General features: G+C 37.0%; 1 protein-coding gene across 4 annotated transcripts; it reads left to right on the forward strand.

Moving 5' to 3' along the window:
- The first annotated feature begins 449 nt into the window (after nucleotides 1-449).
- LOC105056786 (uncharacterized) lies at nucleotides 450-11,882 on the forward strand. 4 transcript variants are annotated; one of them, XM_073247500.1, is made up of 5 exons: nucleotides 450-960; nucleotides 1,039-1,469; nucleotides 5,563-5,673; nucleotides 10,091-10,212; nucleotides 11,510-11,648. In XM_073247500.1, exons 1-4 carry the CDS (start codon nucleotides 732-734, stop codon nucleotides 10,202-10,204), a joined length of 885 nt encoding a protein of 294 aa, XP_073103601.1. In that variant the 5' UTR covers nucleotides 450-731; the 3' UTR covers nucleotides 10,205-10,212; nucleotides 11,510-11,648. The 4 variants fall into 4 exon arrangements, with proteins under 4 accessions (XP_073103601.1, XP_010937397.1, XP_073103602.1 ...); XM_010939095.4 differs by lacking the exon at nucleotides 10,091-10,212 and adding an exon at nucleotides 8,667-8,730 and having other exon boundaries at nucleotides 451-960; XM_073247501.1 differs by lacking the exon at nucleotides 10,091-10,212 and having other exon boundaries at nucleotides 452-960; nucleotides 1,039-1,199; nucleotides 1,287-1,469; nucleotides 11,510-11,882.
- The last annotated feature ends 274 nt before the right edge of the window (nucleotides 11,883-12,156 follow it).

Genomic DNA, 12,156 nt, shown 5'->3' on the forward strand with positions numbered 1-12,156 from the left:
ATCAAGAGATGGGGGCACGCATGTGAGCTGCCGTCGCATCGCGTGCTTTCTCTCCGACATGTCTTTTCTTTTTATTTTTAAACAACATCAGATCAGCTAACAGCCTCTCAAACTCCTTTGTTAGTTTTTAGAAAGAGCTTTGAGATACGTGTCGATCCAACGAACGGAGATCCTATCGGATGTATGTTAGAATCCGACCAACCGGAGGAGGATCTATTTCAAATATTATATATATATATATATATATATATATATATTATTTATTTATATTGTTGGAAGTATTTTTGTCAAGTATGGATTATCATCACTCAAAAATTTATCAAATATCATTTTTTTTATAATATTTATTTTATTTTTTAAATATAAAATTTATTATTTTTATTTTTTATGATAAATATGATAATTTATATAAGATTCGCTCAAACCAAACGGGCCTAAGTGGCATCACCGGACCCATTGCTTGGCAAGAAGCCAACGGTAGCCATCCTTTATTGTTTGCTACTTTGCTCGCCGTCCGCTCGCGTTCGCGCAGCATCCCGTCATCCCTTGGTCCCTCTCCCCTTCTTCGTGACTTCCGTCTCCGATTTCCCTTCCATTCCCAACTTCCAAAACCCTAGCCCCAGCTTCCATCGAAACCTCGGCCTCGACCCCGTGCCCACCCCGTCTGCCACTATCCGCGATACATAGAACCGGAATCCACCCCCAGCGCCTCGGAATTCGGAGGAGCACCGATGTCAGTCGCAACTACCGCTGCCTCTGCTCAAAATATATCAACAATTGCTCGTCCTGATCGGTTTTACCCGCCGCCCCTTCGGAGTTATCTTGTAAAAATCCATCCTTTCTCCAATTCTTCCTCTTCTCCCGCTCTTTTCTCGCAGGCGCGGCGGTTTGGGTTCGTCCAGATGAGAATGGTCTCCTGCCGGAAGGCGTCTTGGTGGCAAGTTGGTGCCTTGTTATCAGGTACGAGGAAAACCCTGGCTTAATTCTTTTTCATGACGGAACAGTAGAGAAAAAGGGTGAAAAATTCGATCTTTTTAGGTGACAGTGTTGATAAGAGTCCACGGAGAGATGTTTCGGGCCAGCTGAGCTTGGATGAGCTCCTTTCAGTTGCTGAAGCGCTCTGCATTGTGCCGCCTGCCATCTATTCGATCGGTTGTCTTGTTGCTTCATTGCTCCCAGGAGTGGCCAAGCCATTCCAGGTCTCATCGGGGAACAAGTTTTTTGTGTGCCAGTATTTTCTCTTTGTCGGTGCTGTGGTGATTGGAAATTTGGTTCGTTGGAAGCAGTGGCAGCGGATGTATAGGGTGAATGAGAAGGGGGTGAATGTTGATTTAATACAAAGGATTGACAAAGTGGAGCAGGACATGCGGAGCTCAGTGAAGATAGTTCAGGTGCTGTCGAGACAGCTTGAGAAGCTCGGGATTAGGTTCAGACTCACGAGGAAGGCCTTGAAGGATCCGATTAGTGAAGTAATTTTTGTTTTTCTCTGTCTACTGAATCATATGTAGATACATTTAGTCTTCTAACTTTGTATCTCATAGTTCCTGCAAGTCGTGTTACAAATTTTCCGTTTATTTAGTACCCAGAAAGACTACAGCTGGTTTTGTTTGTCACTTTTGATCTAACTGGAACGCTTAACCTGACAGTTATTGGGTTAATGAATTTTTTATACTCTAGTAGTTCTGTTGATTATGTATATGCTTATTGCAAAGAATTTCTTTTTAATTCTTGTGTAGCATTTAGCCTTATCCTTCTCTCATCATCTAACAAGATATCATCTACAAACCACATATTCCATGGCACCTCCTATGTATCAGTGGTGAGTTCATCTGTGACAGGTGTAGAGTGACTGGGATCAAAGCTGATACTTATGTAGGCCCATGGTGATTGGAAATTCGCTTTTCACACTTGTCGGTTATAAGTCTGCATAACTCCATTATGCATGTTCCTAGTAATTTAAACTCTTTTTTTTTGCGCTCTTGTTAGACCCCATAATTGTAGCTTACCATACAGATTGGGTTTGTACTTACCCCCTCTATCAATACATGGCATGCTGCTAGAGGCAAGATGACAATTGTACCATGAGTGTGTGTATGTAGTATCATATCTAGGAGTGGCAATCGGATCAGGTCGGATCATAAACGGATCGGGTCATAAACGGATCGGATCAGAAAATGGTCAATCCAAACCTGATCTGTTTATTAAACGGGTCAAAAATTCAAATCTGAACCCAACCTGTTTATTAAACAGGTAATCCGATCTGACTCGTTTAACCCATTTATTAAATAGGTCAAATTAGGTTAAACAGGTTAAACGGATTAAACAAGTTAAACAGGTCGAGTTAAATGGATCAGAAACAGATTAAACAGATTTTAAACAGGTTAAATGGATCTTAAATGGGTTAAACAGGTTAAACGAATCGAGTTAAATGGGTCAGAAATAGATTAAAAAGGTTAAATGGATTATCTGACTTAACCCGACCTGAATATTAAACGGGTTAAACGGGTCAGATATCTAAAATCCATATCCGACCCAATTATTAAACGGGTTAAATGGGTCGATCTGTTTATGATCCAAACCCGTTTAGCCTAAACCCAAACCTATTTATGGCGGATCGAACATGGATCGGATTGGCAGATCGGGTCATATTTTGCCAGCCCTAATCATCGAGCCTCCGTACTGTACAGGTACCTTATTAGGTCAGTACAGCATACCTAGCATAGGATGGTAGGGTTGGTGATAAAATATTTGATTTAATTTACCTTTGAAGTAACATTTTCCCTTTATGCCTATGAAAATTAGTATCGTTAGTACTCTATATTTTGGCTTTTATAGGTTGATTAAATTTTATGACCATGTATATATTCGACCAGTTTACATAAATCTTTAGTATTTGCTTAACAAATAAAATAGCATTCGTCGATGAACCTTCAGAAATAAAAGGAAACCAATTCTTTGAAATGATGAAATAATTATCATTATATCTAAACTATACCTTTATAGTGTCACTAATAAATTTAAGTTCATGATGGATGGTGCAATTTTGAATGTCCATTTTATTGTTATGATGGTATCATAATTCTTCTATTTCACTTATTCGGCATCTTCTTTGCTCCAAAGATCTACTTGATAGTTTCATTAACCATATGGACTTAGTTTCTCTTGGCATTTCATGCCTAAATGTCCGTTCCCACTAATTAATCAATTTGGCTCCTCCAATGCCTCGGGTATAGTGTTTTATGCTCACTTTTGCAAGGATGTATGTAATGTACCGATTTGGTTTACCATCTATCCTTGTCTCTTCTAGGCAAGGTTTAAAGTATTGACCACGGTGTTTGCCATATGATCCGATATGAGGTGTATTGTACCGTATCGATACCGTATTAGATCAACACTATCGTATCGGTCCATACTGTATACGGACATTATAAAAGGATGGTACTGGCATGGGGTCTAGTACTAAGATGGCAAACATTGATTGACCATATTGTCTCATGCCACTGCCATACTGCCACATGCTAGTAAACCATGAGTAGATATGGGAGTTGCGCCATGGCATGTATTGCACCAATATGTGATCTACACACCCTCATATTGCAATATTTCAAACCTTACTTCTGATTACTTTACGGTCTAGTCATGAGGGTTTGCTAGTTGTTTTAGGAGACTTTAAAGACAAATATGACTTAAGAACCAGGGCACTAGATAATATTTCTTATGGTTCTTATTAAGCCGTCAATAATGTTAAGATATTCTTTGGAACTATTTTATAAAAGGAAATATCGCATGGGAAAATATTTATGTGGACAGGTCTTGGTCTTTGTAATTAATAAATTTCAAGTCAATAGAGGCAATACAACTTTATCTACATTCCTAATTGGATATTGGAATACCACAAAAATGATAAGGACATCATTCTCAATAGTTGTATAATATTTAAATTAAAATGCACTATAAATGGATTTAAGATTATGGCATCCTCTGCTTTGCTGCATCATGTTTTCCACTTCTTGCTTCTTTTCATGTCAAAAGTTCATCTCCACTGGCTATTACTACCAATTCATAATTCTGTAGGTGTCTGTAAATGTCTATTATCCATTGCAGCTCCTTGGAACAAGTCAATACTTTGTTATAAATAATGCTTGCAATATTTTGACCACTGTCTTCGATCAGTGTTTTTGTTTTTACCTAATGAACATCAACATATGTGGAAAACTGCTGAATGCACTAATTCTTGGTTTCCCTGGATAAATCTTGGCAGGAATTAAACCTTACAAGTTATCTAATCTACATTTTCATTCTTCTTTTTGTGCTGATTAATTGGAGATTTGTACTTGAGGAAGAAGATCGGAGGTCGCGTTGTCTTGATTCCAGTAGACTTTCAATGTTTGATTTTTCAGAATATTGTTTGTTTTACTAGTGATGCATGTAGATTTAACAAGGTCGTGGCCTTCGTATGGCATTATGTACAATCTATTGGTTATGATGGGCATATTTGTGATGTAGAAGAGTTATGCCTTTTGAATATTTTTGCACTTGCATACGTTGGCACCACAAAATGCTGTCTTTTACTTTAGGCTGTGATGGCAAAATGCTAGGGGCATGGAAGACCAGTGCTGCTTTAGGAGAAAAACTCAAAACTAAATTACTACTGAAATTAGATAATAACTTCATTCATGTTTAGTTTCTTCAAATTTTATTCATTGTCTATTTTTAAGAGGGCAAAAATCTGTATGTAGTTACAAATTATTGATCTAGAATCGACCACTATGGTCGCATGTTAGCAATACCTAATTGGATCAACAATGTAAAGGTGGAAGCATACGAAATTTTGTAGAGGAGTTATATATATATATATATATATATATATATATATTGTGAATCAAGGATGAAAAAGAAAAAGTAAAATCATTAGACACATCTTTTGCTTTTACCTCATGCACAAAGGACACATAATACCTGAGCTACATCATCATTGTCATTTAAGCCTTTTCCCATTAAAATATGGAGTTTGTATGGAGCAAAACTCCAAGTTAAGAATGCTTCATGAAAGAATTGAGCAAAGTTTCTACCAGCGATTAACCTGATGTCAATTCTCTTGAAATTGATGCTGTTCCTAGCAAATCCAACTTTAGGAAAGAGAGGGGTCTTCCATGAAATCTATTTGACTGATTGGTGGGTAAGGGGATATACCTTGATGATCATATTTTAAGCTTATGCAACCAAGGGGCAACCCTTCAACATTCTGCTCCAGAATCTGGGTGCAAGGGGAAAATAATAAATTTTGATATTGGGAGCTACATTCATCTCTAAGGCACAGATAAAGCCCGGACATCAATAAATTAAAGCCTTTAACTTCACCATATCTTGTACAATTTCGAATATCGTTTGGCATCACTATTTTTTCATAACAAAATATTTTCAGAAGCATAAACAAGGTAGCAAGTGATCATTGAAGGAATGCCATGGATCCTGCATTCTTGCTGTAAATGTTGCTTCTGTAATATTAAATGTAAGATGCTTTATGTATTCTCACAGTTGGAGTATAATTGATGAATGCAGACTGCCGCTTTGGCACAGAAGAACTCTGATGCTACTCGAGCACTAGCAGTGCAAGAAGCTGTTCTTGAAAGGGAGCTTGGTGAAATCCAGAAGGTCTTGTTGGCAATGCAGGTAAGTCTTCCCTAAGCACACACACCTTTCTTACGGGTATCTTTATCTCCATAGCATTTTATGCATTCTCAAGTAGTATCATCACATCCTGCCAACTTATGTCCTTCTCATATCTTTATATATTTTAAGTATTATGACACTGATTTTTCACTTATTCTTATATTTGGTGGATCTTAGTCTCTCCTTTATTTTGAAAAATTATGAAATAATAATCTGTGAGAAGGAAACCTAGTATTGTTGGATCTATATTAAATTTTCAACAAAAGGGTGATGTACTTGCAATTTCAAATTCTACCTACTCATGATATCCTGTTATTGATAGTTTCCTGCTTTTATTATCATGTAGGAAATACTGGCAATGCTGCAGATTATGATGACATAGTTCAGCTTCTGTGTGATTCTGTGTCTTTTGATTCAAGTGTAACTTAAATAAACCTACAAGAATGACAATATTATCAACATAAGCGGTACTATATAAGGGTTGTATTTGCCTGACTGGCTATTTTATACATATATACTTGCAACAATGAGTGCTAGCTGCTTTCATTGGTGTCTTCTGTGTGCTGTACAGAGTTTCTCATACTCAGTCTTAGATTTTGCTGGGAACATGTTAAATCTGCATACCATTTTGCCTTATATATAATGGGGTTTTAAGAAAAACTTGATCAAATAACTTGTAACTGGCAATTTGTTAACCCAACTGAACTTGCCTTGCCCTGGTTAGGTTTCTCAATGGAGCAAGAGTTTTGCATTCTACTTGATTCTTGGTAGCTGGAAAGTTCTGCTTGGGGTGGCATACCACTTCCAGAACTCATCCACTTTACACACTTCTTGGATGTTTCCTTAATTTTTTTGAGAGACCTGTTTCCCCATATCTGCAACCAAATCCACTCCTGCATCTGCTCTCACTTTCAGCAACTAATACTTGATCTCCACATTGGATAAATATAGAAAGAGATCCATTGATAAATTCAAAGCTAGGAGAATTCGTATGGTAAAAATCTACCAAGAGAATCATGAGAAAATTGTAAACTGTGGGATCATTTTTGGCTAATTTGTAAAGATAGCACTGTTGGCCTTTTTTAGGTGACAATAATGTGCATCCTGCTTGATAGGTGCACTCTAATTGTACAGATGCATTTTTTAAGATGCTACATGGAATGAAGGAGAGTGGATTTTGTTGTAAAGGAAGTTTGGTTATAGGGTGAGGCACTTAATTCGATGTCCCTTTACTGCATCTCCTGCATCTGCTCTCACTTTCAGCAACTAAGACTTGATTTCCACATAGGATAAATAGATAAAAAGATCAGTTATAAATTCAAAGCTGCGAGAGTTTATATGGCAAAAATCTACCTAGAGAAACATGACAAAATTGTAAACTGCAGAATCATTTTGGGCTAATTTGTAAAGATGGCACCATTGGCCTTTCTTAGGGGATGATAATGTGCATCCTGCTTGATAGGTGCACTCTAATTGTACCGATGTTTTTTTAAAGATACTACGTGGTATGAAGGAGAGTGGATTAATTGAAAAGTTTGGTTAGAAATTGAGGCACTTAATTTACAGCATCTGTGAATCTCCATGCATGTATATCTATAGCACAGGAGATATTTATTCATGTTCATTGAGCTTACTTAGTTATTGACCTAAGAGAGAGAGAGAGAGAGTAGCTGTAATAGAGTGCTTTTGGGTCTTTAGTGCTATTGTCAACATTACCACGGGTCGTCGTATGTGTTTACTCAAGAATAGAAGGCAACAAATATGTCTATCTACCTAGACTCAGGCACTTTATTCTGTTTTATATGTTTTTTTACGTGTTTTGCAACAGTGGTCCCATCCAGCCGGTTCTTATGCACATTCCCTGTATCTGAAGAAGCTGTTAAGAATTGACTCAATGCAGTACGTATACAAGATGATAAATCACTAGTCAATATTGCCAACCTTTACCATTTCTTCTTTTCTAAATGCTACCAAGTTGCCCAAGTATGTATAATCTACCATTCTATTAGTAGGTTTGTCTTGCTTCGATCATAATGATAGGAAGATATATTATCAGAAATCTTAAGAAAAAAACAAAAAGTTCATGAATAGTTTTTCTGATTTCCATAAGATTTTGTTTGTAGCCCTGCCTTTCACCACTCTTTGTTATGTTATCTTGGACAACTTGGCTTCAACCAAGTTGAACTGCATTGATGTGTGTTATATACAACAAGATAGAGAACATGAATACCTTGCCAGAAAAGCAAGACTTGCTCTAAGTTTTGACTTTGCTGCTTGACAGTGCTAAAATGCCAACAAGGTCTTAAAATAATATGTGTAGTATGTTTATAGTTACCAAAGTCATCATATACTTTCTACAGGTGATTTACCATTTAGCATATGGACAAAGCACAAGTGGCTTATCAGTTCAGAGTGAACTATGCTAGAATTTTATGCAGAACTCCTCCCACATGGGTCAGATGGTGGGAAAGTAAAGCAAGCATCAATATTTGGGCTTGATTAGGATTAGGCAACTGACATTGGCTTTTTGTATTTTTTCTTTTTTTTTTTTTTTCCCCTTTTAACTTGTTTCAGAGGCACTTGCCATTAGTTAGAGAGGTTTGTGATATGATATAGAGGTTGGAATGCATTAAGTCATATGACTCACTTGAGTAAGGTCTGTTGTACACCCACACTTTTAGTTCTGTACCACTGAATGGGATAGGATCTCTAACTAGATACTCCATCCAAACCCAATTTCTCCCTCCCCTAGCCTTCTGGAATTCGATCGTTTCCTTAGCTAACTTTTTATCCTTCGTCTTCTTGACTACCTTCTCCTCCTGCTGTCACATTTGAGTTCATTCCGGCATCTTTCAAATTAAGGATATTAAAACATTGTATCTCTTTTGACAACCAACTTAGGGTGTCAAAGTACCCAAGCCATATACTTTCATTGCATTGTTGAACCCTCAAAGTGAACATGTTTTTGATTTCTGGTCTACTTGTTATTTTAGACATGCATGCAGGCAGGAACGGTTTGGCTGCTGAGTCTGAGATGAACTAATATACTTATAACAGGTACTACCATTTGCCTCCAAGGCTTTTGCTTCAAAGAAAATAATCTATTTTTCATTGCAGAATGCCAGGAGTTATATGGACAAGAATGCACCAATTTTAGGAGTACAATGATAATATATGTTTTTCCTTTCTGGTTTTCTATCCTTTGCACCGCCTTTATACCACTTGATACACTATTCAGTAGTTCCTGTGTTGAGGTATTCATTTAGGAGCTCTAGATATCTAGTTAGGAACTAGCAATTTGAAGCTACTTTCTTATCAAACCTTCAGCTAAAGGTTAGTTGTAGTCTGTAGACATAGTCCACTTTGCTCTGAAGCACAATAAGTTGTTACTAAGGGTCACAGTTTATGACTTCTCCTGCTAACTCAACCCAAGATAAGTGGGTTTGGGTTTGGCTTAAATATTTCTGGGTCCTAAACAGGTTGACCCTACTTAACCTATTTTTTTGGTAAAGTTACCCTATTTAACCTCTTTATTAAATGGGTCAGGTTTAATTTTAGAGTCCTAACCTGTCTAGCTTTTTCTGACCCAGTTAATAACCAGATCAGGTTGATGCCAATTACATTCAGACTCATTGGAGACTTGTTTAACCTATTTAACTTATTTGAAACCCATTTAACTTGCTTGACCTGATCCAAAATATTTATTAAATGGGTTATGTGGGTCCAGTCAGGTTACCTATTTCATAAACAGATTGGGTTTGATTTGGATTTCTGACTCATTTAATGAACTTGTTGGGTCTTGTTGATTGGTTTTTCCTAATACCTATATCTCAGACCGACTTAAACTGACCTGAACCCAACTCATTGCCATGTTTACTTGTTATCATATACCCAATTGCCGGTGGGATGTTGCAAGGGTACAACAAGCATTGCTTCTCTCTCTCTAATTCGGCATACATTAGTGGGAGTTGGTGAATGATTTTATTGATGCTTTTACATGGATTGAGCTATTCTAGTTAGACCTTATTGGTGAATATTTTGTTGTGCTAATATAGTTCTGTCTCATGTGCAACTTTGTTAATGATTCCTTGGTAGGATCACTGTTGATTACATCATTTAGGGAACCTGTCCCCTTGTATGAAAATATTCTTTGGTATGTGGTAAGAGGAGGTCAGATAGAATAATGCAATTTTTTTCATATTTTTGTGTTACAATGCCATAGATGGGTTATAAGTTAACTGGGATATCTCACCAAAGAGGACAAGAATGCCCATGAATCTTGATTTCAAGTGTGATGTTACTGCCTTGAGCTACACCTGCTTCCATTAGAAACTGGCATTCCAAAGGTAGAGGATGAAAGAAGTTTTCTTGGGGAATTTAAACATCCAACTGTACTGATTTGAACATAATCCTGCAGTTAGTACCATTTTCTCTTTGTGGAGGTCCGAGGTTCAAATCCTGGGGGTGGCATAGATGCTCAAGGAGTCACGGGGGGTGCAAGTGTGGTGCAGACCGTTTGAGAATCACATAGAAGGGCAGGTGTGGCATGGATTTCTGCCAATGTTCCACAATTTTCACTCTTATTTGTTGCTTACAATGATCTCTTCAGCCTAAAGACCCTTGTAGATCCCTCACACCCCCACTCTCCCCACAGCACACATGCACGTACTCTCACATAGAAACAAAAGGAGAAAAAACAAATCTTGTATTGTGTGTAACAGAAGAATGAAGAAATATATGTAATAGAATGAAGAGATAATTCAATAAATAGACCGAGCTAAATAAAGCTAGGTGGATGAAATGGAGAGATGTTCTTGGCCAATATTTCGTTGAAACATCCCTTTGAGATTTTAAGGAAAATTCAAGAGAATAATCAAGTCTTATGTTATGTAATGGTGGCGATAAAGAGGGTCTGATAACATAAATAAGTCTGACAAAGAGAAGCTAAAACTGGGAAGACTAAAATGAGGAATGATCAAAGCAGAGAAAGTACCTAAATTTTCACTAATTGAGGACAAAGTGTTGGACAGCCAAGTAAATTGGTATGGATGTGTGCAATAAACTTATGGCACATCTGTGTTAAATAATGAATTTATGGAGCTTCATGAATGTGAATGCAATGAATGTGAGGGGCTCATGTTTGAGTTAGAGGCCAGGAAAGAGAAAATCTAAGATAACATATAATCTATGGGAGCATGTGAAAAAGTTTGAGATGAAGATATAAGTTTAATAGAACAGAACAGTGAAGGAGGATTCATTCTGCTAACTCTATATAATTTAGACAGGGTGTGATGTTGTGATTATAGTTCACAATAAAATCTTTGTCATTAATCATTAATGACAGGTTGCCTAAATACTTATCGCATAATATAATCATTTTCAAGAATGTAGTTCTTTATCTCTAGTATTTCAATACATTTGGAATATATCACGAGAAAAAGTGTTGGAGCATACCTCCTCAACTAGATCCAACTTGCGCTGCCAGTCCCTCTCTTTTATATATTGATAAACATTATTATAAACATCACGTGACACATCATGTTTGCAAGTACCAATGAAATGAACTTTTGAGGGTCTAGTCACTTCCCTATCTTTAAGTGTGCAGTTTATGTAGTTGTTTCTGTGTCTTGATTGAATTCTTGCATTTCAACATATGATAGGTAAAGTTATTGTACTATTTAAGCTGGCTAGTGTCAGAATTTACTCTAGAATATAAACTTAAAACTTTAGCTTGAAACCTCTCATCTTCTATGATTTAATTTGATTCTTCTATATGTTGATGAGCTGCTATGTTTTTATGTTCTTACCATTTTTCCTTTCTGAGCACTTTCTGTAGGAACAACAACAAAAACAACTTGATTTAATCCTTGCAATTGGGAAAGCTGGGAGATTGTTAGATAGCAAGAGGGATTCTATATCAGAGCAAGGTAGCATTGGAACAAGTAGTTCAGCTCAGGAGAAGGAAGAAGCAAAGGAGCTGGAAATACAGTCTGGAAGACATGCTGGAGGAGACAATGTTGGAGCCTAGTTTAACTCGCCCGCACTTTTCCTTCTCCAAAGACCTCAACAAGCCATTTTTGTTTAATGTAACATTGAAAGCAGTGTATTGATGGTGTTATAAAGAAATAAGGATGCAAACAATGTTCCAGTTTTACCTAAATTGAAAGAATATTTTGGAGAATAAAAAATTGCCACTGAGCATTGGATGAGCTGGAACAAGCATCTTGAACAATATAATATTCACTCTAGATTAACTTTGTGCCACTTCGGGGCTGGAATGAGAATCCATGGAAGAAGACAACCGAATTACCGATGTTGATGCTAGCATGATGAGCATTGTTTCTAGCCTTGTATCTATTTGACCAATTTATTTTGCTAAATCTCACTTGGTGAGAAATTGAGAGCTGGTTGGTGATTCTTCATGGATAAGTGTGTGACCTGTTGGTGATTCTTCACTTGATGAGCTGTTGGTCTTAAATTGCA

Source organism: Elaeis guineensis, chromosome 13, assembly GCF_000442705.2.
Source record: "Elaeis guineensis isolate ETL-2024a chromosome 13, EG11, whole genome shotgun sequence".
Classification (NCBI taxonomy): domain Eukaryota; kingdom Viridiplantae; phylum Streptophyta; class Magnoliopsida; order Arecales; family Arecaceae; genus Elaeis; species Elaeis guineensis.

Bases quoted from the DNA above. Each gene is read 5' to 3' on its own strand.
- LOC105056786 (XM_010939094.4), top strand. From the start codon at position 732: ATGTCAGTCGCAACTACCGCTGCCTCTGCTCAAAATATATCAACAATT. The intron at 961-1,038 runs GTACGAGGAAAA...CGATCTTTTTAG, and splicing joins AGTTGGTGCCTTGTTATCAG to GTGACAGTGTTGATAAGAGT. The intron at 1,470-5,562 runs GTAATTTTTGTT...TGATGAATGCAG, and splicing joins TGAAGGATCCGATTAGTGAA to ACTGCCGCTTTGGCACAGAA.